General features: G+C 39.3%; 1 protein-coding gene across 1 annotated transcript in view; it reads left to right on the forward strand.

The window, feature by feature from the left end:
* LOC138700412 (uncharacterized) overlaps positions 1–26,030 on the forward strand; it is a 258,406-nt gene that overhangs the window by 207,361 nt on the left and 25,015 nt on the right. Inside the window, exon 4 of the mRNA XM_069827030.1 lies at positions 13,115–13,231. Within this exon, the coding sequence (XP_069683131.1) occupies positions 13,115–13,231 (117 nt within the window). The remainder of the gene's footprint in view (positions 1–13,114; positions 13,232–26,030) is intronic.

A 26,030-nucleotide genomic window follows, 5' to 3' on the forward strand; every position in this document is an offset into this window, starting at 1 on the left:
CGAGGAGCGCAGTGGGAGGCCAATCATCATCACAGACGACCTTGTGGAGCAACGCACCATCTACTTACTCATGATGTTAGGCCCAGCTGACAGCTGACGATCAATTTCAATCGGCGCTATGCTCTGTGCATTCAAAAACTTTATCACTGACCGCACTCCACGCGGCGGAAGCTGGAGTAAGAACGTTCATCTTCAACCGATGCAACGAAGCTACTGAGAGCACTCGGAAAGTTCCGCTAGCGCATGCGCCATGCCAGGACATTACTCTATCACATACACGCAGTCGCTTCGAGCAACATATGGTTTGCTAGCTGTGGGACGAGTAGGAAAGTTACTTTATGGACGCACCTCGTATAAGTACCAGAAAAAAGGCAGTGCGCATAATGAGACACACAACAAAACAAAACTAATTTAATTACCTCAACTAGTCGTTCTCTTGTGAACCAGTCGCTCGTCCTCTGATCATGCGCACTGCCTCCTTTCTGGAAACTTATAAAGCATGGGTGTCCAAACGCCTATAGAACCAGGAGATATAGCACGTCAAGCATGCTCTGCTGGTCAATAACTTTCCATATAAAATAGGAAAAACGACCTTAAAGAATATACGCTGCGAGTTGCTTACGCCAGGAGTTACCTCGTACGAGTTACAATAATTGGACATCTATGTTATAAAGTAGGCCTATTTGTGCGACAAAACTTTTTTCTAAGACATGGAAAGTTCATACCTATTACGAAAAGAATGTCCGTCAGCACTTCTGTAACACTCTACGCTTATCTTGCTCTTTAGCAACTCGAAACATACTATTGTTATAAAAATAAATGAAGTTTCAATATCACCGTATATAGTAGAATCTGGGTTATCCTAACTCAGATATACATAATTGTCCTCCATAAATAAAAATCTACTTAATATATTTTTTTCATTTGTCAGGTGTCAGTACATCCTCTTCTTTTATACAAGGCCTACTGATTTAATTAACGTGACCCACAAGTTTAAGAACGAAATATTTATGGAGGGCATCATACCAGAATGACTTATCAACAAAACTGAAATTTTACAGTAGAGCCGTAAAAAGATGGAATGTTTTTTTCTTGTCTACACAACAAGATACTTTCTTCGATTCTTTCTCATATCCACTGTAATTCTCAAACGACTGCGTTCAAACATAAAATGGTTTCATATCACATATATCTCAATATCGGAAAATTTGTTCATACAACCTTCTGGCATGATGCCATTGATATGAAATATAAAGTAGGCATATCTCTAAGTAAAACTTAAAGGGAAATTGTCTATAAATTTACATGAACTTTTTTCTTCTTTTTTAGTTCTGTATCTATTCCCCCAAAGTCTTTGAGCATATTAGTTAACATTCTGTATATCATAAACTGGGGTAAAACGGACTGCTGGAATAACGTGACCACAAAAAAAGGAAAGATTTAAATCATGATACGAGCCCTAATTGTGTCTAAAAATTATAAAAAAAATACTTACGAAATGGAGAAAAAATAATGAATTTCAGTGAATATATTCAGTGCATCTGATATGATTTAAATTTTTTATGATCAAGTTTACCCCAGCGGTCAAAAATACTCCAATTTTTTGGAACTGAAGGAAACGAAAATATCGACGGAATAGAAGAATGAGGGATCAGGTGTGGAATAAGTTTATGAAAGAAGAACAAGTAAGAAAGGAGATTAGAACGGCAGAAGAAAATGAGGAAAGTATAGTAGAAGGTGTGGGGCAGAATGGAAACTAGACAATTTTAGGTCGCAGTATATCAGGAAGGGAACACGATCTGTATCCCTGATGATATACGAGTTCATCCGGTATAATGGCGGTTTTATGCACTTGGAATTGCCCTACAAGTTTAAAATTAATTAAATTCATTGTTCCATGTCTTTATTTGTATTCAATAAAGAAATGGAGCACGATAGAGGATTCTCTATGTCTGTGAGATTGCACATGAACATTTATTTCTCTGCCAAAATCACAAACACAGACCGGTGCATTGTATAAAAGACAAAAGAAGACTGAATTGAGGCTTTATATCAAGAAGTCCTTGGGTTGTTCTTGCAAGCGACATTTGCAACTCCGTCACTAATTCATCCTCAAATGGGAGAAGAGTTGTGGAGGGGGGGGGGGGATTGATGGCGCCACTTGTTGGAGTGCCTCCCGCTGTAACGACGCAATCATATCTCTGACATTGCAAAGCGGAGTACCTGTCTTTAATATAAATCCAGCCAAGTGCAACGAGATATTAATTTCACGATTATTTGTAAGAAATTTATCGTGACCTGTAAGCATTCTCATATATAGATCTATATTCATTTCAATAATAATAATAATAATAATAATAATAATAATAATAATAATAGTAATAATAATAATAATAATAATAATAATAATAATAATAATAATAATAATAATAATAATAATAATAAGTAACATGTAGCCGATAACACAAAATGATATTTGTGCCCTCATTCTCATCTGCAAACTCATATTCGTACTCTTCTCATTTCTAAAATATTACATAAGTTCCGTAACACAATCAATCAATCAATCCTCTTTCTTGAATTCTTTTGTTTCCTTACTAAATGTCTGGCTCACTGTTACTAACTTGATAACACAAAATGATATTTGTGCCCTCATTCTCATCTGCAAACTCATATTCGTACTCTTCTCATTTCTAAAATATTACATAAGTTCCGTAACACAATCAATCAATCAATCAATCAATCAATCAATCCTCTTTCTTGAATTCTTTTGTTTCCTTACTAAATGTCTGGCTCACTGTTACTAACTTACTCACTGACTCTCTTGTCCACTCACTCAATCGCGCTTATTTTCTCTTTTCTTTATACCTTGTAACGCTGACATTATTTTATTTTATGCTCGACCATGCCGAAATGTAGTAATTATACACCTGGTAGCAGACCTTTAATGCATGTCATTAAAGTACACCTACTCATTAAAGGTCAGGTCTTTCAGCCAATGACGACACAGGTTACAACTGTTCAGCCAATGACAGGTCAGCTTTCTACCGTTATAAAACCTCAAGTATCGATTATTCTCGGATATGCAATCGAAAGAGAATTAGCGAAAAGTCACGGAGGCTGGAAATCCAATACTGTCGCAGAAGGTTATGTTCTGTTACTAAAATAATTAGCGTTAATTGTAAATAATATTCAAATAAATTCAATTTGTCATCTCGTTTTTCAATGTCTAATTTAATTTCAATGCTATCTCTGTAGGTTCTTATGGCCTAGCAAGGTCAATGTGGACATCTGTTCCTCGGAAAAAATCAATACTTTCGCGACTGAACACATCTCACAACATACGGAACATTGCTCCAGGTCAGATACAATAAAATTAATAATATCAAGTTAGAAATATGGTCGAGCATAAAAAGTCGTATGAAACTCGCCTATAATGGTAATTAAGAAACTCGTATGAAAATTATGTAACTCGCTTGCGCTCGTTTCATAAATATCCATACTCACTTCTTAATTACCTTCATTATAGGCTCGTTGCATAATGTACTATTATTCCACACAAAAACCAATTAACTATACTTCGTTTCATAAATAAAGAAGGCATGTGTCACTGTTGATGTGATTCGTCCGTTGGATGGGATGTACACTGCCTACCAAAACAACGTAGAACAAAAGACTAACAATAGACGATGGTACTCTGAGCAGAACTAGAAGTCACTAAGTGTTGAAACTAACAATAAGAACATCACGTCATTTTAAATATTATTACAACACATAAGTTACAAGTTGAAACTGAAATTTGTTACCGTTGTAATTGGCTGTGGCCAGTTCCCAGTCTGTCGGAAGTGAGCACAATGCTTGGTCAGTGGGCGGTAATTAACGATTCCAGAGCGTGGGTCTATCAAGGAAATGAGAAGGAAATTGTGTGACGTCCTGTCATTCAGCGCTCTCTGTCACCGCTTTGAGTCCCTAATGACCGAACTACAAGTTCCTGAAAACTACTTTCCTTTGACCACTTACATATGCTCAAAGGGCAAATGCTTGAAATTTCATCCGATGTGAATACTAACTCTATAATATGAATCAAAAGAATGCAATATCTATGTGAATGGAATGTTGAAGGTTTACAACCCCACATCATTTACTTGGAATTCACTAAATATGCGAAGTGTCCATAGGCCTATCCAAACGAAAGAGAGGTGAAGAAGACTAGAAGAAATAGTTCCCAAGTTCTAATTTTGGCAGTTTAAATGATAACAGTTCTCGGGCACAGAGGAAGTCGTTTTGTAACACGGCTATAGCTGCTAAGTGTGTTCGTCTTAATGCTTGCGTATGCGTGTTCTCTAGTTATTCCATGCTATTTTTTTTTTCTGTGAGGGACATTCGCATTAAAATGTATTCCGTTATATTTTAATTATATTAAAATTAGTGGACATAATGGACACGTAGGAAAATAAATTCCGCCTACTGTCTCTGTATATTTTTGTACTTATATATCTGTACGCCATATCTGTGTGTGTTCCCATGTGGGTGTGTTCCTATCTCGTGTGCATTCTCATTTCGTTCCAATTTCTTGTGTGTTCCCGTCTAACGTGCTCCCGTCTCATGTGTGTTACAGTCTCGTGTGTGCTCTCGTCTCGTGTGTGTTTTCGTCTCGTGTGAGTTCCCATATTGTGTCTTCCCATTTGGTGTGTCCCCGTCTCGTGTGCTCCCGTCTCATGTGTGTTACCGTCTCGTATGTGCTCTCTTCTCGTGTGTGTTTTCGTCTCATGTGAGTTCCCATATTGTGTCTCTTCCCATCTGGTGTGGGTTCCCGTCTCGTGTGCTCCCGTCTCATGTGTGTTACAGTCTCGTGTGCGCTCTCGTCTTGTGTGTGTTTTCGTCTCGTGTGAGTTCCCATATTATGTCTCTTCCCATCTGGTGTGTGTGTTCCCGTCTCGTGTTCTTCCGTCTCATGTGTGTTACCGTCTCGTGTGTGCTCTCGTCTCGTGTGTGTTTTCGTTCTCGTATGAGTCCCATATTGTGTCTCTTCCCATCTGGTGTGTGTGTTCCCGTCTCGCGTTCTTCCGTCTCATGTGTGTTACCGTCTCGTGTGTGCTCTCGTCTCGTGTGTTTTCGTTCTCGTGTGAGTCCCATATTGTGTCTCTTCCCATCTGGTGTGTGTGTTCCCGTCTCATGTGCTCCCGTCTCATGTGTATTACAGTCTCGTGTGTGCTCTCGTCTCGTCTGTTTTTTCGTCTCGTGTGAGTTCCCATATTGTGTCTCTTCCCATCTGGTGTGTGTGTTCCCGTCTCGTGTTCTTCCGTCTCATGTGTGTTACCGTCTCGTGTGTGCTCTCGTCTCGTGTGAGTTCCCAAATTGTGTCTCTTCCCATCTGGTGTGTGTGTTCCAGTCTCGTGTGCTCCCGTCTCATGTGTGTTACCGTCTAGTGTGTGCTCTCGTCTCGTGTGTTTTCGTCTCGTGTGAGTTCCCATATTGTGGCTCTTCCCATTTGGTGCGTGTGTTCCAGTCTCGTGCTCTCCCGTCTCATGTGTGTTACCGTCTTGTGTGTGCTCTCGTCTCGTGTATGTTTTCGTCTCGTGTGAGTTCCCATATTGTGTCTCTTTCCATCTGGTGCGTGTGTTCCCGTCTCGTGTCCTTCCGTCTCATGTGTGTTACCGTCTCGTGTGTGCTCTCGTCTCGTGTGTGTTTTCGTTCTCGTGTGAGTCCCATATTGTGTCTCTTCCCATCTGGTGTGTGTGTTCCCGTCTCGTGTTCTTCCGTCTCATGTGTGTTACCGTCTCGTGTGTGCTCTCGTCTCGTGTGTGTTTTCGTTCTCGTGTGAGTCCCATATTGTGTCTCTTCCCATCTGGTGTGTGTGTTCCCGTCTCGTGTGCTCCCGTCTCATGTGTATTACAGTCTCGTGTGTGCTCTCGTCTCGTCTGTTTTTTCGTCTCGTGTAAGTTCCCATATTGTGTCTCTTCCCATCTGGTGTGTGTGTTCCCGTCTCGCGTGCTCCAGTCTCATGTGTGTTACCGTCTCGTGTGTGCTCTCGTCTCGTGTGAGTTCCCAAATTGTGTCTCTTCCCATCTGGTATGTGTTCTCGTCTCGTGTGCTTCCGTCTCATGTGTGTTACCGTCTCGTGTGTGCTCTCGTCTCGTGTAAGTTCTCATATTGTGTCTCTTCCCATCTGGTGTGTGTGTTCCCGTCTCGCGTGCTTCCGTCTCATGTGTGTTACCGTCTCGTGTGTGCTCTCGTCTCGTGTGAGTTCCCAAATTGTGTCTCTTCCCATCTGGTGTGTGTGTTCCCGTCTCGTGTGCTCCCGTCTCATGTGTGTTACCGTCTAGTGTGTGCTCTCGTCTCGTGTGTTTTCGTCTCGTGTGAGTTCCCATATTGTGTCTCTTCCCATTTGGTGCGTGTGTTCCAGTCTCGTGCTCTCCCGTCTCATGTGTGTTACCGTCTTGTGTGTGCTCTCGTCTCGTGTGTGTTTTCGTCTCGTGTGAGTTCCCATATTGTGTCTCTTTCCATCTGGTGTGTGTGTTCCCGTCTCGTGTGCTCCCGTCTCATGTGTGTTACAGTTTCGTCTGTGCTCTCGTCTCGTGTGTGTTTTCGTCTCGTGTGAGTTCCCATATTGTGTCTCTTCCCATCTGGTGTGTGCGTTCCCATTTCGTGTGTGCTCCCATCTCTGTGTGTTTCCATTTTGTGTGTGTTCCGTCCCCTGTGTCCTCTCCTTTTGTGTGTATCCCCTTTCTCTGTATTCAATACTACCACGAAAACAATCCCATGACTTTTTAAAATATCTCGCGTATATTAATTCAACATTCAACCAATAGTTTCTCTGAGACAAAACGCCTGTTGGAGTCTTAAATATGCTTGTTACGGAATATTGTGAGAGTCTGCATTTCGGAATAATTTTGGTAATCATAATTTATATGATGTCAAATGGGTCTCTCTACAAAAATCGGTTACATATTTTACAGATTTCCAGCCGCACAATTTTCAATTATGAATGTTTTCAAATTGTTATACATTATTAATTAAAATTTAATGGAGTTCTGCTTTGTGTGCCCTGTAAATCCATCACATGAAACTAATGCAACAATGAGGGGATTTATTTCGTACCAATAGGTTTAATTTTCCAGAGTACTGGGAAAGTAAGCGAAATATTTATAGGCCTAATGCCGAAAATGTTTCATGTAATATTTTAATTTACAAACTTATGTACAAAATTTGTTTTTCTTGTGCTTCTGCTTTGTTATGTAGCATTTTAATTTACAGATTTATGTACTGTACATGTATATATTTTATGACTAATAAAATGTGGAGAGAATGTGTTGGCATATTCCAAAACAACCACATAAACCAGCCTAAAAATTCGAAATTGTGTTTCAGAAAATACTGTCAAGAATTTACAATTAAACTTCAGGTTTCCATGTGAATGAACTGAAAAATGAAGTTCTGAACGTTCACGCCGATACACAGTCTACACTTCTAACGATATACCTCTCTTTAAAACCCTCGGTGAGGGTTGTGGGGGTGAGAAATGTTCACTTGAATGGCTGTAACATATTTCTTTCACTGCATTTCTTGAATTCCGATACATCCGGTCTTAATTCAAATAAAAAGCGAATGGGGGATCTCGAGCTGGAGAGGCTATTTCATGGCGGTTGTAAGGGAGGGGTGACTTGGATGTTTTAATTGGCATTACTGCCAGAAGAAAGTGCTTTGCGCTTAAGAAGAGCTTTCATCCATTTAATTGGCTGCCTCTTTTGCCATTCCTCGACTTTTCCTCGTTCAGGTCCTGAAGCCCTGGTGCACACCTGCGCGCTACGACAGGAATGCCGTATTAATTGGCATCTTGTAGGGACTTAGTGACAGGGACTCTTCCCAGTGTGTAGGGAGGATTTTCAATACTGTCTAAGTGCACTAATTGGTGCCGGAAACTCTTGAGTCGTTTCTGACTTTAATGATCTACAATGTTGCATTAGTATATACTATAGCCTAGCTGTTAGCTGGTTCTCTTCGTTGACGAGAAACACGCTTTTAATGCACATGGTTAAATTGTTATAATACAGTACCATACTACAAATACACGCTGTCAAATGTCATATACATGATCACGAAAAAATGATAGGGGATTCTTGTATAATTTTTTTTTATTTTAGTAGGTTATTTTACGACGCTTTATCAACAGCTTAGGCCCCGGCCCCGGAACAATTTTTCCCTCGAAATTATTCAGCTTAGGTTATTTAGCGTCTGAATGAGTTGAAAGTGATAATGCCGGTAAAATGAGTCCGGGGCCCAACACCGAAAGTTCCCAGCATTTGCTCATATTGGGTTAAGGGAAAACCTCGGAAAAACATCAAACAGGTGAATTGTCCAGACCGGGAATCGAACCCGGGATACCTGGTTTCGCGGCTAGACGCGCTAACCGTTACTCCATAGGTATGGACTTCGTGTATGAATCGTTTTTGCTATTCGTTATTGTTATTGTGAGCATGGTTGGCATTATAAGGATATTTGAGTTATTATTATTATTATTATTATTATTATTATTATTATTATTATTATTATTATTATTATTATTATTATTGAATATCCAAATTTATTGAACCCTACTTTATCATAACGTATATTAGAATTATAATTAAATATATTTCCGATACAAATACACAAAGGTTACTAACGAATATAATATATATTATGTACATAAGTATATACAGTATAATACACACAGAAACATGTATATGACATAAAAAGCAGACATATTAAATACATATGATATGACATAAAAAACATAATTATTACATATAAATAAGTACATAAATACCGAATTTCATAAAAACAGAATACTAGACACACATTACAGACATGATACACAAAAATACACATATTGCATAAAAACAAACATATTAGATAGGGAATGCACACGTGACCAAAAAAGTACATATTGCATGAAAATTACACATATGTGACATACAGAAATATGTTGCACAGAAATTACATATATGTTAGGACCTACTCACAAAACTAACATATTACATGGACGTTTCATACGACATAAAAATACATATTAAATACAAGTACATAGTAAATATTACATTACAGATATTACATATAGATACAGACAAATTACACAGAAATTCCAGTTATTACATTTATGAATAATTTCAACGGAAAAAAATTGTTTTAGGGTCGGGTATCGATTCTGGGACCTCTGGGTGAACGTACCAGCGATTTAACAACTGAGCTACCCAGGAACTCCACCCAACACTGTCTCAATTGTGTGTTCTCGATGTGGGACTTGGCATCTCGTCACCCCACGCGAGTTGTGTGAATATACATTAAAAGGAAAAATTTAGAGGCTGTTGGCTGGAGTTCCTAGGTAGCTCAGTTGATAGAGCGCTGATACGTTCAACCAGAGTTAATGTATCTTAATAACAAAAAACTGAGTAATATGAGTGCAAAAACTCAATTAAAGAAAGGAGGATGAAGTTCTATTCTTAAATATATCCAGAGTTTATGGAAGTGAGATGAAAATTATGTCTTTGAAGCTAATTTCCCACATGAATAATTTCAAGGAAAAATTGTTCCGGGACCGGGTATCGATCCCGGGACCTTTCGATTAGTGCACGAATGCCCTCTCGACTGAGCTAGCCCAGGAACTACATATGACATCGTTAGACAGAATTTATGTGCACTCAAAATTGGTTTCTGGTGTTTGGTCAACCCATTTGAGTTGTGTGCATATAAAGGAAAAATTGTTACGCTGTCGTGTATAATTCCTGGGGTGGCTCAGTCGGGAGAGTATTCATGTGCTAAGCGAAGGGTCCAGGTATCGATACCCACCCCCGGAACAATTTTTCCTTCAAATTATTCAAACCTCCTTTACAGGGAGCTACTACCTGAAAGTTGCACAATATATTTCGTTACTGGAGGTACGTTAATAGGAAGCCACAATTTAAGTCACACAGAATTTGTGTGCACTCACAGTTGGGTTTTGGCGTCTTGTCAGCCCATTTGAGTTGTGTGGATATAAAGGAAAAATTGTGACGGTGTCGTGTATAGTTCCTGGTGTAGCTCAATCGGGAGAGCATTCGTGTGCTATGCGAAGGGTCTCGGGATCGGTACCCGGCCCCGGAACAATTTTTCCTTGAAATTATTCAAACCTGTTTTACAGGACATTAATAGCTGAAAGCCAGACTTGCATAATTTCCCAGTCATTGAATTTGAGTCTGACCTTCTACTCTTAATGTAAGATACATTTAGAGACATGATATTTTGTGGGGATATAACTTACAGTAACTTGATTAAGACCTTAAAGTTTACAGCGACGAAATTCGCTTTCATATCCTTTCAACCTATACGCATACTCTTTTCCATTTCTGTTATTCTCGTAACATTTTTTTTTCTTTGCGAAGTGGATGATTGAGAAGACTTAATTTGTCGACTCTTTCTTCAGTTTCATGTTTTATCAAAATAACAGTCCACACCTGTGAAGTAACGGTCAGCGCGTCTGGCTGCGAAACCAGGTGGCCCGTGTTCGATTCCCGGTCGGGGCAAGTTACCTGCTTGTGGTTTTTTCCGGGGTTTTCCCTCAACCCAATACGAGCAAATGCTGGGTAACTTTCGGTGCTGGACCCCGGATTCATTTCACCGGCATTATCACATTCATATCATTCAGACGCTAAATAACCTAGATGTTGATACAGCGTCGTAAAATAACCCAATAAAATAAAATAAATCAAAATAACATAAAGCACTACCACTTCCACTGGGATACTACTGACTCGGCGTAGAGCCTAGTTCTATCTCTTTAAGTGGCCTCAAAGGGATTTCCTTTCTGTTTTTAAGTACCGCATCATGTTTTGTGGCCATTGTGCGAGATCTGTTGGTTATACGTGGTCTGCATTTGTCTGTAATTATTATTATAAATCAGATTTAACATGCAACGTGCTTGTCAGATGTTTTCATTTCTCTTTCTTTCCAACAATACAGAAACACACCCAGTGGCACTTTTCATGAAGACCACTTTTGTAGCCATTATTCGCTATTAATTTCGTCCATATCGCCCCTAACTCACAATTTTATTGTGCTTCACAATACACTTTGCATAAAAGCAGAGAACATAAATAGTCCTGTTATTTAGTCTAAACGCACGTATTGGATCCATTATTGTTAAATAATAAACACAAGTACATTGGAGAATAGAATCTAAGACAGAGGTTTCCACGGCCTCGGTCTACTTTAAGCGGACTGGGATGAAATATTGTAAGTGATGAACTAGTAAGCTATTTAAATGAAATAAATAACAACTTCACTATGTTAATATTTAAATTGTGGTGTTTATTTTATCCGATGGACTAGTTTCGATGTAATTTCCATCAATTTCTTAGTACTTTACGTGCCATCTTCTGGCTCCCTGTTACGGTGGGGTTTGTTCATGACTGGTAGCGCTGTATCGAAAAAGGATGTGTGTTCTGAAATTCAATTAATTGCTGAGGATGTGTTGTGGGTGTGTTTTTGTGTGTCTTGTTCAAAAGTATCGAGTTTCTGATTTTTTTTATGAAAGAGTGATGGAACGGAGAAAAATTCTCTCCGGCGCCGGAATTTGAAGCCGGGTTTTCAGCTCTACGTGCTGATGCTTTATCCACTAAGCCACACCGGATACCCACCCCGGCGATGGACAGAATCATCTCAATTTAAGTTCCAACTCTTGGGTTCCCTCTAGTGGCCGCCCTCTGCACTACGTTATAGATGTCTATGAACGTAGGACTGAAGTCCACACATGTGCTGAGGTGCACTCGTTATGAGTGACTAGTTGGCCGGGATCCGACGGAATAAACGCCGTCTTAAATCACGAAGCGATTTACGCATGTCATATATATATTATTTTAATGTACCGAAGTACATATGATAGGGCGGCCACTAGAGGGAACCCAAGAGTTGGAACTTAAATTGAGATGATTCTGTCCGGCGCCGGCGTGGGTATCCGGTGTGGCTTAGTGGATAAAGCATCAGCACGTAGAGCTAGAAACCCGAGTTCAAATCCCGGCGCCGGAGAGAATTTTTCTCCGTTCCATCACTGTTTCATCATATGATGACGCAGAATATCTGCATGGAAATATCATATGTACTTCGGTACATTAAAATAAAAAAATAAAAAATAATGTATTCTGATTTTTTGGTTGAATTTATGGTATTTTCATATCAGATTCTACTGTATGTTGCTGTAGATGTGTTTGGAGTTTGTTATGTGTTCTGAGTAGGTTAAATTGTTGTGTGATTTAGTTGTGACTGTATTATGTGCCTTGTAACATGTTTGAAAATATCTTCCAGTTTGTCCAATGTTGAAGTTCTTACAACTATTGCATATTAGTTTGTACACATCTGTCAGGTTGTATTTGTACCGGAAGTTGCAGACCTTCAATCTGATTCAACATTAAAAGGCAAGTTGTTAGGATCTTCGCTTGTTGATTATTATTCTAAGTATGTTTCTCCAAGAAAAAAAAAAAATCTTGAAGTATGAAAGAATGCATTGTTCATACTGTCTAGGTTTGGTAGCACTTATTTGTGTGAACAGCTTTTCAGTTGAATGAAGGATGTGAACTCAAGAATAAGACCAAGAATCACAGATGCACGATTCTGCGAAACGCAACAATCGATATGTGTGTGTGTATATATATATATATATATATATATATATATATATATATATATATATATATAACCGGACATACGTAGATAAATTAGTGCAGCAAAAAGAATGTCAAATTTCACAATAGTTAACTGCATAAACACAATTTTAAAATTTCGTCTATGAGTCGCAATGTTTTTGTATATTTCTGTATTAATTGTTATTTAAATATATTTATGATTAATCATGTTTTGAAAATTTAATTCGAAGTTTAACTGACTTTTTCTTTAATCCGGCATAAGCCAATGTGGCTCTCTCATAAAAAAAAGGTTGGAGACCCCTGATCTAAGACTTCAGAATTTCAACAATCACTAAGAAATTTATAAATACAGTGATCACTCTAAATCTGTAATAACAGAAAAACAGAGTGTCAGTTCATTTCTTAGATATCTTACTGATTTCTCTTCTTTGAAAGTTTTCCAATTTCTGTGTCTACAGTTCCGCCCAGGAAGCTGACGATTCTGGACGACAGTGGAGCTAACGTCCAACAGAAAAGAATAGTGGGGCCCTACACAGAGGGCAGCACAGCTCAGATTACCTGCGTGGCCGCCGGCGGTGAGTACTTCACACAGTTTCTACATTAGTAGAGTTATATACAGGGTGGTTTAAGAGTAGTAGTAGTAGTAGTAGTAGTAGTAGTAGTAGTAGTAAGAAAAGAAATTATGGTTTATTTAACGACTCTAGAAACTGCAGAGGTTATATCAGCGTCGCCGGTGTGCCGGAATTTTGTTCCGCAGGAGTTCTTTTACATGCCAGTAAATCTACTGACATGAGCCTGTTGCATTTATACACACTTAAACGCCATCGACCTCGGCCGGGATCGAACCCGCAACCTCGAGCACTGAAAGCCAGCGCTAGTAGTAGTACGTAAGTAGCAGTAAATTGTAGGAGTAGTAGAAATAGTAGTAGGAGCAGTAAGTAGTATCAGCAGAAGCAGTAGTAGCAGCAGCAACTTTATTTTGCCTAACAGAGTTAAGACCATAAGGCCTTTTCTTCCACACAACCATATTTGAAACATATGTAATATAAAAGGAATGAAAAACATAACTCACTAGAATAAAGAAAAAGAGCTAAACACCTAATGGGTGACATAAAATAAAGTAGATAGTTATACAGGATGAAAGCAAAATAATTCTGCAGATTTTCAGAGCGAATACCTCCTGTTGTATGTAACAAAAAAGTGTCATAGCACATTAGTGGAAAGTTGATAGTTTTATGTTTTTCTTCTAATTTTTAACACATTCTTATTCGGTAACTGTCTATACCGATAGAAAGAATAAAGAATCATTTAACCCTCCGTCAATAGCGTGGACGATTTTCGTGTAAATTTAATTTAAAAACGATTAATTTGGTGCTACTGACTGATGCGGCCGGCTTGCAACATTGTAGCCAGAAGGGGAGATGTGAGGTAGTTCACTAAGGCAGACAGATCTGAGTTCGTTGACCCTTACATCTGTATTATAATATGAAAGAGCAGTGTTTTGGCGGTGATTTTCCAATTAATCTTGCATGTAATTACAAACGTAATAAAGGTTTTATACTCATTAAAATGTACCCTATTCAATTTAATTTGCATTTGAATCTACTAATCTGCCAAAATTATATGTGATTTTGTGTATTTATTCATGCAACTGATATTGCAATATTTTGTTACATGTGTTTATTAACACAGTTTTAAATTGAAATCAACATCCCCTATAATTATATTAAGCTGTCACTACATAAAACTCATGACTTTACTTCTTACTGTTACACAATATATAAATTAATATTTCATTACAAAAGTGAATACATTCTACATTGTACTTGTGTTGGATACCGTGAAACAACTACGTATCTGATGATGCCGTACAGGCGAAAATGTTTATACTTTTTTTATTAATATGTTTTAGCAAATGTTAATTTGTAATAAGAATGATAAGTCATATGACTGAAAATTTTAGACAAAATATATTTCATAATATACATACTAAGCATGAATGTTGCAGTTTTACCGTGTCCAGGCGCTCGGGTCACTGCCAGCCCCAACCATAAAAGAAATGGCATATCTCGTAAACGGTTAATTTTCGGACGCACGTTTACTGGAACGTTTTTGCTTCTTTTCGTCTTTACTTCTCATCCCTGAATTTTTGACCATAACTTTGGAAACATTCTGTATATTCTCCTAGTTTTTAGCCTTGTCCCTCCTATTTCCTCTCTCTCTTCATTGCATTCCCTCTGTCGCCGCTCGTTGAGTTCCCTTCACTCAGCTCCCCAAAGCGTTTGTCTTTAATCACTCTCATTTAGTTATCGGTGTCCGAGGGCCGGTTATTACTTCCCCGCGAAGTGGTTGTAAAAGAAGCAGCGAAGCGCACGCTTAATTCCGCAGCATGAAGTGGCGCCTCTCGTGTCTGGGTGGTGATATCAAGTGTAGTGATGAATAGGGTTTACTTCGCGTACGCGCTCTCTCCGAGCGGCAGCTCATAAGTGCACACAGTGGCGCAGATCCCATGTAGTAAGTCACAAAACTTGCAGAATGAACCTGCCGCACTAATTCTGTGTTAATTTCTCTGCATCTGTCTTTTCACTATTTTTATTTTACCAGACTTATTCTCTTTCTTTTTGTCATTCGGCACACTGTTCTTGAGTTGGTTTCCAAACAAAATATCAACGTGACTAAGTTCCCCATGCTCAAAATATCAACAACGTGAGTAGTACCTCATGTTGAAATATCAACAACGGGAGTAGGTTCCCCATGTTCAAATATAAACAACGTGAGTAGGTTCCACATGTACAAATGTCAACAACGTGAGTAGGTTCCCCATGTGAAATATCAACAATGTGAGTAGATTTCCAATGTGCAAATATCAACAACATTAGTAGGTTCCCCATGTTCAAATATCAACAACGTGAGTAGCTTCCCTATATTCAAATATCAACAAAATTAGTAGGTTCCCCATTTTAAAATATCAACAACGTGAGTAGGTTCCCGATGTTCAAATATCAACAAAGTGAGTAGCTTCCCTATGTTCAAATATCAACAATATTAATAGGTTCCCCATGTACAAATATCAACAACATTAGTAGGTTCCCCATGTGCAAATATCAACAACATTAGTAGGTTCCCCATGTTCAAATATCAACAACGTCAGTAGCGTCCCCATGTTCAAATATCAACAAAATTAGTAGGTTCCCCATTTTCAAATAGCAACAACGTGATTAGGTTCCCCATGTTCAAATATCAACGTGAGTAGCTTCTCTATGTTCAATTATCAACAACATTAGTAGGTTCCCCATTTTCAAATATCAACAACGTGAGTAGGTTCCCCATTTTCAAATACCAACAACGTGAGTAGCTTCCCCATGTTCAAATATCAACAACATTAGTAGGTTCCCCATGTACAAATATCAAGGTGAGTAGGTTCCCCATGTTCAAATATCAACAACGTGAGTAGCTTCCGAATGTTCAAATATCAACAACATTAGTAGGTTCCCCATGTTCAAATATCAACAACGTGAGTAGGTTCCCCATGTTCAAATATCAACAACGAGAGTAGGTTCCCCATGTACAAATAACAACGTGAGTAGGTTTCCCATGTGCAAATATCAACAATGTGAGTAGGTTCCCCATGTTCAAATATCAACAACGTAAGTAGGTTCCCCATGTACAAATAACAACATAAGTAGGTTCCCCTTGTTCAAATATCAACAATGTGAGTAGGTTTCCCATGTGCAAATATCAACAATGTGAGTAGGTTCCCCATGTTCAAATATCAACAACGTGAGTAGCTTCCCTATGTTCAAATATCAACAAAATTAGTAGGTTCCCCATGTGCAAATATCAACAATGTGAGTAGGTTTCCCATTTACAAATATCAACAATGTGAGTAGGTTCCCCATGTTCAAGTATCAACAACGTGAGTAGCTCCCTATGTTCAAATATCAACAACATTAGTAGGTTCCCCATGTTCAAATATCAACAACGTCAGTAGCTTCCCTATGTTCAAATATCAACAAAATTAGTAGGTTCCCCATTTTCAAATAGCAACAACGTGATTAGGTTCCCCATGTTCAAATATCAACGTGAGTAGCTTCCCTATGTTCAAATATCAACAACATTAGTAGGTTCCCCATTTTCAAATATCAACGTGAGTAGGTTCCCCATTTTAAAATATCAACAACGTGAGTAGCTTCCCCATGTTCAAATATCAACAACATTTGTAGGTTCCCCATGTACAAATATCATGGTGCGTAGGTTCCCCATGTTCAAATATCAACAACGTGAGTAGCTTCCCTATGTTCAAATATCAACAACATTAGTAGGTTCCCCATGTGCAAATATCAACAACATTAGTAGGTTCCCCATGTTTAAATATCAACAACGTCAGTAGCTTCCCTATGTTCAAATATCAACAAAATTAGTAGGTTCCCCATTTTCAAATAGCAACAACGTGATTAGGTTCCCCATGCTCAAATATCAACGTGAGTAGCTTCCCTATGTTCAAATATCAACAACATTAGTAGGTTCCCCATTTTCAAATATCAACAACGTGAGTAGGTTCCCCATTTTCAAATATCAACAACGTGAGTACCTTCCCCATGTTCAAATATCAACAACAGTAGTAGGTTCCCCATGTACAAATATCAAGGTGCGTAGGTTCCCCATGTTCAAATATCAACAACAGTGAGTAGCTTCCCTATGTTCAAATATCAACAACATTAGTAGGTTCCCCATGTTCAAATATCAACAACGTGAGTAGCTTCCCTATGTTCAAATATCAACAACACTAGTAGGTTCCCAATGTACAAATATCAAGGTGAGTAGGTTCCCCATGTTCAAATATCAACAACGTGAGTAGGTTCCCCATGTTCAAATATCAACAACGTGAGTAGGGTCCCCATGTACAAATAAAAACATGAGTAGGTTCCCCATGTGCAAAAATCAACAACGTGAGTAGGTTCCCCATGTACAAATAACAACGTGAGTAGGTTCCCCATGTGCAAATATCAACAATGTGAGTAGGTTCCCCATATTCAAATATCAACAACGTGAGTAGGTTCCCCATGTACAAATAACAACATGAGTAGGTTCCCCATGTGCAAATATCAACAACGTGAGTAGGTTCCCCATGTACAAATAACAACGTGAGTATGTTCCCCATGTGCAAATATCAACAATGGGAGTAGGTTCCCCATGTTCAAATATCAACAACGTGAGTAGCTTCCCTATATTCAAATATCAACAACATTAATAGGTTCCCCATGTTCAAATATCAACAACGTGAGTAGCTTCCCTATGTTCAAATATCAACAACATTAGTAGGTTCCCCATGTACAAATATCAACAACGTAAGTAGGTTCCCCATGTACAAATAACAACATGAGTAGGTTCCCCTTGTGCAAATATCAACAATGTGAGTAGGTTTCCCATGTGCAAATAACAACAATGTGAGTAGGTTCCCCACGTTCAAATATCAACAACGTTAGTAGCTTCCCTATGTTCAAGTATCAACAACATTAGTAGGTTACCCATCTGCAAATGTCAACAATGTGAGTAGGTTTCCCATGTGCAAATATCAACAATGTGAGTAGGTTCCCCATGTTCAAATATCAACAACGTGAGTAGCTTCCCTATGTTCAAATATCAACAACATTAGTAGGTTCCCCATGTTCAAATATCAACAACGTCAGTAGCTTCCCTATGTTCAAATATCAACAAAATTAGTAGGTTCCCCATTTTCAAATAGCAACAACGTGATTAGGTTCCCCATGTTCAAATATCAACGTGAGTAGCTTCCCTATGTTCAAATATCAACAAAATTAGTAGGTTCCCCATTTTCAAATATCAACAACGTGAGTAGCTTCCCCATGTTCAAATATCAACAACATTAGTAAGTTCCCCATTTACAAATATCAAGGTGCGTAGGTTCCCCATGTTCAAATATCAACAACGTGAGTAGCTTCCCTATGTTCAAATATCAACAACATTAGTAGGTTCCCCATGTGCAAATATCAACAACATTAGTAGGTTCCCCATGTTCAAATATCAACAACGTCAGTAGCTTCCCTATGTTCAAATATCAACAAAATTAGTAGGTTCCCCATTTTCAAATAGCAACAACGTGATTAGGTTCCCCAGGTTCAAATATCAACGTGAATAGCTTCCCTATGTGCAAATATAAACAACATTAGTAGGTTCCCCATTTTCAAATATCAACATCGTGAGTAGGTTCCCCATTTTCAAATATCAACAACATTAGTAGGTTCCCCATGTACAAATATCAAGGTGCGTAGGTTCCCCATGTTCAAATATCAACAACGTGAGTAGCTTCCCTATGTTCAATTATCAACAAATTTAGTAGGTTCCCCATGTTCAAATATCAACAACGTGAGTAGCTTCCCTATGTACAAATATCAACAACACTAGTAGGTTCCCAATGTACAAATATCAAGGTGAGTATGTTCCCCATGTTCAAATATCAACAACGTGAGTAGCTTCCCAATGTTCAAATATCAACAGTATTAGTAGGTTCCCCATGTTCATATATAAACAACGTGAGTAGGTACCCCATGTTCAAATATCAACAACGTGAGTAGGTTCCCCATGTACAAATAACAACGTGAGTAGGTTTCCCATGTTCAAATATCAAAAACGTGAGTAGCTTCCCTATGTTTAAATATCAACAACATTAGTAGGTTCCCCATGTACAAATATCAAGGTGAGTAGGTTCCCCATGTTCAAATATCAACAACGTGAGTAACTTCCTAATGTTCAAATATCAACAACATTAGTAGGTTCCCCACGTTCAAATATCAACAACATGAGTAGGTTCCCCAAGTTCAAATGTCAACAACGTGAGTATGTTCCCCATGTACAAATAACAACGTGAGTATGTTCCCCATGTGCAAATATCAACAATGTGAGTAGGTTCCCCATGTTCAAATATCAACAACGTGAGTAGGTTCCCCGTGTACAAATAACAACGTGAGCAGGTTCCCTATGTGCAAATATCAACAATGTGAGTAGGTTCCCCATTTTCAAATATCAACAACGTGAGTAGGTTCCCCATGTACAAATAACAACATGAGTAGGTTCCCCATGTTCAAATATCAACAACGTGAGTAGGTTCCCCATGTACAAATCACACGTTAGTAGGTTCCCCATGTGCAAATATCAACAATGTGAGTAGGTTCCCCATGATCAAATATCAACAACGTGAGCAGGTTCCCCATGTACAAATAACAACGTGAGTAGGTTCCCCATGTGCAAATATCAACAATGTGAGTAGGTTCCCCATGATCAAATATCAACATCGTGAGTAGGGTCCCCATGTACAAATAACAACATGAGTAGGTTCCCCATGTGCAAAAATCAACAACGTGAGTAGGTTCCCCATGTACAAATAACAACGTGAGTAGGTTCCCCATGTGCAAATATCAACAATGTGAGTAGGTTCCCCATATTCAAATATCAACAACGTGAGTAGGTTCCCCATGTACAAATAACAACATGAGTAGGTTCCCCATGTGCAAATATCAACAACGTGAGTAGGTTCCCCATGTACAAATAACAACGTGAGTAGGTTCCCCATGTGCAAATATCAACAATGGGAGTAGGTTCCCCATGTTCAAATATCAACAACGTGAGTATGTTCCCCATGTACAAATAACAACGTGAGTAGGTTCCCCATGTGCAAATATCAACAATGTGAGTAGGTTCCCCATGTTGAAATATCAACAACGTGAGTAGGTTCCCCGTGTACAAATAACAACGTGAGTAGGTTCCCTATGTGCAAATATCAACAATGTGAGTAGGTTCCCCATGTTCAAATATCAACAACGTGAGTAGGTTCCCCATGTACAAATAACAACATGAGTAGGTTCCCCATGTGCAAATATCAACAAAGTGAGTAGGTTCCCCATGTACAAATAAAACTTAAGTAGGTTCCCCATGTGCAAATATCAACAATGTGAGTAGGTTTCCCATGTTCAAATATCAACAACGTTAGCAGGTTCCCCATGTACAAATAACAACGTGAGTAGGTTCCCCATGTGCAAATATCAACAATGTGAGTAGGTTCCCCATGTTCAAATATCAACAACGTGAGTAGGGTCCCCATGTACAAATAACAACATGAGTAGGTTCCCCATGTGCAAAAATCAAAAACGTGAGTAGGTTCCCCATGTACAAATAACAACGTGAGTAGGTTCCCCATGTGCAAATATCAACAATGTGAGTAGGTTCCCCATATTCAAATATCAACAACGTGAGTAGGTTCCCCATGTACAAATAACAACATGAGTAGGTTCCCCATGTGCAAATATCAACAACGTGAGTAGGTTCCCCATGTACAAATAACAACGTGAGTAGGTTCCCCATGTGCAAATATCAACAATGGGAGTAGGTTCCCCATGTTCAAATATCAACAACGTGAGTAGGTTCCCCATGTACAAATAACAACGTGTGTAGGTTCCCCATGTGCAAATATAAAAAATGTGAGTAGGTTCCCCATGTTTAAATATCAACAACGTGAGTAGGTTCGCCATGTTCAAATATCAACAACGTGAGTAGGTTCCCCATGTACAAATAACAACGTGAGTAGGTTCCCCATGTGCAAATATCAACATTGTGAGTAGGTTCCCCATGTTCAAATATCAACAACGTGAGTAGGTTCCCCATGTACAAATAACAACATGAGTAGGTTCCCCATGTGCAAATATCAACAACGTGAGTAGGTTCCCCATGTACAAATAACAACGTGAGTAGGTTCCCCATGTGCAAATATCAACAATGGGAGTAGGTTCCCCATGTTCAAATATCAACAACGTGAGTATGTTCCCCATGTACAAATAACAACGTGAGTAGGTTCCCCATGTGCAAATATCAACATTGTGAGTAGGTTCCCCATGTTCAAATATCAACAACGTGAGTAGGTTCCCCATGTACAAATAACAACATGAGTAGGTTCCCCATGTGCAAATATCAACAACGTGAGTAGGTTCCCCATGTACAAATAACAACGTGAGTAGGTTCCCCATGTGCAAATATCAACAATGGGAGTAGGTTCCCCATGTTCAAATATCAACAACGTGAGTATGTTCCCCATGTACAAATAACAACGTGAGTAGGTTCCCCATGTGCAAATATCAACAATGTGAGTAGGTTCCCCATGTTCAAATATCAACAACGTGAGTAGGTTCCCCGTGTACAAATAACAACGTGAGTAGGTTCCCTATGTGCAAATATCAACAATGTGAGTAGGTTCCCCATGTTCAAATTTCAACAACGTGAGTAGGTTCCCCATGTACAAATAACAACATGAGTAGGTTCCCCATGTGCAAATATCAACAACGTGAGTAGGTTCCCCATGTACAAATAACAACTTAAGTAGGTTCCCCATGTGCAAATATCAACAATGTGAGTAGGTTTCCCATGTTCAAATATCAATAACGTGAGCAGGTTCCCCATGTACAAATAACAACGTGAGTAGGTTCCCCATGTGCAAATATCAACAATGTGAGTAGGTTCCCCATGTTCAAATATCAACAACGTGAGTAGGGTCCCCATGTACAAATAACAACATGAGTAGGTTCCCCATGTGCAAAAATCAACAACGTGAGTAGGTTCCCCATGTACAAATAACAACGTGAGTAGGTTCCCCATGTGCAAATATCAACAATGTGAGTAGGTTCCCCATATTCAAATATCAACAACGTGAGTAGGTTCCCCATGTACAAATAACAACATGAGTAGGTTCCCCATGTGCAAATATCAACAACGTGAGTAGGTTCCCCATGTACAAATAACAACGTGAGTAGGTTCCCCATGTGCAAATATCAACAATGGGAGTAGGTTCCCCATGTTCAAATATCAACAACGTGAGTAGGTTCCCCATGTACAAATAACAACGTGTGTAGGTTCCCCATGTGCAAATATAAAAAATGTGAGTAGGTTCCCCATGTTCAAATATCAACAACGTGAGTAGGTTCGCCATGTTCAAATATCAACAACGTGAGTAGGTTCCCCATGTACAAATAACAACGTGAGTAGGTTCCCCATGTGCAAATATCAACATTGTGAGTAGGTTCCCCATGTTCAAGTATCAACAACGTGAGTATGTTCCCCATGTACAAATAACAACGTGAGTAGGTTCCCCATGTGCAAATATCAACAATGTGAGTAGGTTCCCCATGTTAAAATATCAACAACGTGAGTAGGTTCCCCATGTACAAATAACAACATGAGTAGGTTCCCCATGTGCAAATATCAACAACGTTAGTAGGTTTGCCATGTGTAAATATCAACAATGTGAGTAGGTTCCCCATGTACAAATAACAACATGAGTAGGTTCCCCATGTGCAAATATCAACAATGTGAGTAGGTTTCCCATGTGCAAATATCAACAATGTGAGTAGGTTCCCCTGCGGTGGTTGAGGCGGCCCGGGTTCGAGTCCCTGTCAGGTCTAGGATTTTTCATCTGAAAAATTCGTAGTGACACTTGTGGCGGAGAAGGTGGCAGTTGGGATTTTTCTCGGTGTTCTCCCGTTTTATCCCATATTAGGCATTTACATAATTCCGTCACCATTTCTCCATTTCGCCATCATTCTACAGCATTCCCCTATCGCAGGCTGGCGACACACTGAGGGGCTGGCCTAGGGACGAGGGGGGTTGCCTGCTCGACGCCTGGGTACGCAGCGAACCTTAGTGTAGTGAGTCGGTGTGGATTTGGGAATGCGCCTAGGTTGAGGGTTAGCGCAATTGACCGTAACAGGTCGCAGTGCTGGGCCATAGTGTCCTCCTCCCGTAAATTCAATTCAAACCTCCCTACTACCGTAGACAGTAGTCGACAGTCCTAAGTCTGTATAAAATGAGAAGAGAATTTTTTTCTGGCTTGGTCTAGCGCGGGAATCAATTGCAGTACACAGATGAAATCAACCTGGAACGAAGTCGGGTAAAGCTCTGGAACGCACTGGGAACCGATTCACAGATTTGGGAACCAATTTCAGTACGCCCATTCAGCATGATTGCTTTTTTTAAATTGCTTCCCTCCCTCATTCTTTTATTGTTTTATATTTACCTTGTTTCTTTCCTAACGACATTCTGTCCTTGTTTGTTACTTTTTCGTCCTTCACATTTTTTTTTCCCTTTCTATTTACTTTATTTCCTTTCCTCTAGGCCACCAGCGGAGATCAGGCGGTAGAACATTTTCCTGTTGATCTCGAAATTGCTTTTGAGCATAGGTTTGATTCCCGTCTGGATTCACTACCGCATTGGGTTTTTCCGAGGTTTATCCCAACCGTAAGGCGAATGTCGGGTAATCTCTGACGAATTATCGGCCTCATCTCGCCAAATACTATCTCGCTATTACCCATTCCATCGATTACGCAGTAGTTGATACAGCGTCGTTAAACAATCAAGTAAAAATATTCTTAACTACTTTTACAGTTGTGCTCTATTAAATGTTCTCTTCTCAATTATTTCCTTTAGTCTTGTTTTTAACGTGGAACGTTTTCCTTCGTACCGCTCTATTTTTAGTTTGTTTATATTTAACTTATTGCATTAGCTGTTTCCCTTTCGTCTTATCTCTGTACTTTTATTCACTTGTTCTTTCCCTTTTTTCCTTCGTTCGTTAATTCTTTGGTTCCTTCATTCGTTCATTCATCCATCCACCCACCCATCCATTCATCCATCCATCCATTTATCCATTTATTTTTAATTTTTTTCATTCATTATGTTCTTTTCCGTCCTTTATCATTATAGTTAGTTAGTTATTTCCATGTATTGTGGGTCCCTATCACCACGGCATGGCGCGTCCTCAGGTTGCGTATCGAGGAGACGGCCTCCAGATATGGAGGGTAGCTGTGAATATATTGAATAAGCATTCGCGGACAGCCGATGAGGAGTGGTCCTCCAGCTTGGGGATTGGGCGAACAACCCATCACCGTAAAAAACAGCTTGTTACGAAACCTTCAAATAAGCCTCGGAATGGGACTGATTCTCTGGCACGACCACAGCAAAGGAATAAGGTTTCGAGATTTGGTTTATTGGAATTAATTAGGAACATTTAATCCAGACGCTTGAGATGGGCAGGCCATGTAGTACGTATGGGCGAATACAGAAATGCATATAGAGTGTTAGTTGGGAGGCCGGAGGGAATAAGACCTTTGGGGAGGTCGAGACGTACATGGGAAGATACTATTAAAATGATTTGAGGGATGTGGGATATGATGATAGAGACTGGATTAATCTTGCTTAGGATAGGGACCGATGGCGGGCTTATGTGAGGGCGGCAGTAAACTTCTGGGTTCCTTAAAAGCCAGTAAGTTAGTAAGTAAGTTAGTTAGTTAGTTAGTTAGTTAGTTAGTTAGTTAGTTAGTCAGTCAGTCAGTCAGTCAGTTAGTTATTGGAGTTTAAAAAGGGCACGTCAGCCTCTATGTTTGTGCTTTAATAATAATTATATTCCCTTCTCTCTTCTGATTACGCCCTGTAAACAATCAGATTTATTGTAACTTTATATTTCTGACGTCTCGCTTTTTAATTAAACAATATAATTATTTCCTGGAGCGTCTAAGCCTCTGGTGTATAGTCCCATCATACAGCAAGCTCAGTATATACCATGAACGGAGTTCGCGGGCGATTATTCTCTTCATTTGATGGATCTAACAATGACACATGTACTGATTTAACTGTCAGCAACCAGTTCCATGTATTTTAAATTACATATCAGTCTTTTATACTACAGTAAACTTCGGTAATTAAAAAAATAACAGAATTACATGTGAGATAAAGCGCTTATGGTGGTGCCGACTTAACTTTATTAACAACATAAAGGTGCGTACAATCTGCCCCTTTTCGGATCAACACCACGTTCAGTCAGTTTGAATTAGGTGGCATTCAGGCTGCAGGTCATAATGGACTCGTGGTATAACACTGTTTAGCAGATTATAATAGGGCCGGACCGGATAACCATGTTTCATGCCCTACATACACCTCCACAATCATTTGCAACCCCCTCCCACTTCTGCGATTTTATTGCCTTAGTGATGTAGTGGTTTGGGGTGTAAGTAGGGGGTGCGCTTTGGTGGCGAAATTCTCAACTGCAAGCGAGGGACACAAAGTTGGTTCTTCCGCACTTTACACCCTCTCCCTATTCCAACCCCACTTTGAGAGGAGGTTTAGGGTGTGGAGAGTTACGGCGTGTTGGTGGTAAAGGTCCTGCCATAAATAGGGCATCCCTTCCACAGAGCTCAGTTTTAACCTTCCGATATATTAAAAGGCAGAAAACTAGAAAATGCTGCAGAAGTAGAAGTTAGAGCAGGTCAAAAGTGGAAAATACGATATTTGAACTTATCGATGGCCGTTCTTGCTTTTTAG

The sequence above is a fragment of the Periplaneta americana genome, chromosome 5 (assembly GCF_040183065.1).
Source record: "Periplaneta americana isolate PAMFEO1 chromosome 5, P.americana_PAMFEO1_priV1, whole genome shotgun sequence".
Taxonomy (NCBI): domain Eukaryota; kingdom Metazoa; phylum Arthropoda; class Insecta; order Blattodea; family Blattidae; genus Periplaneta; species Periplaneta americana.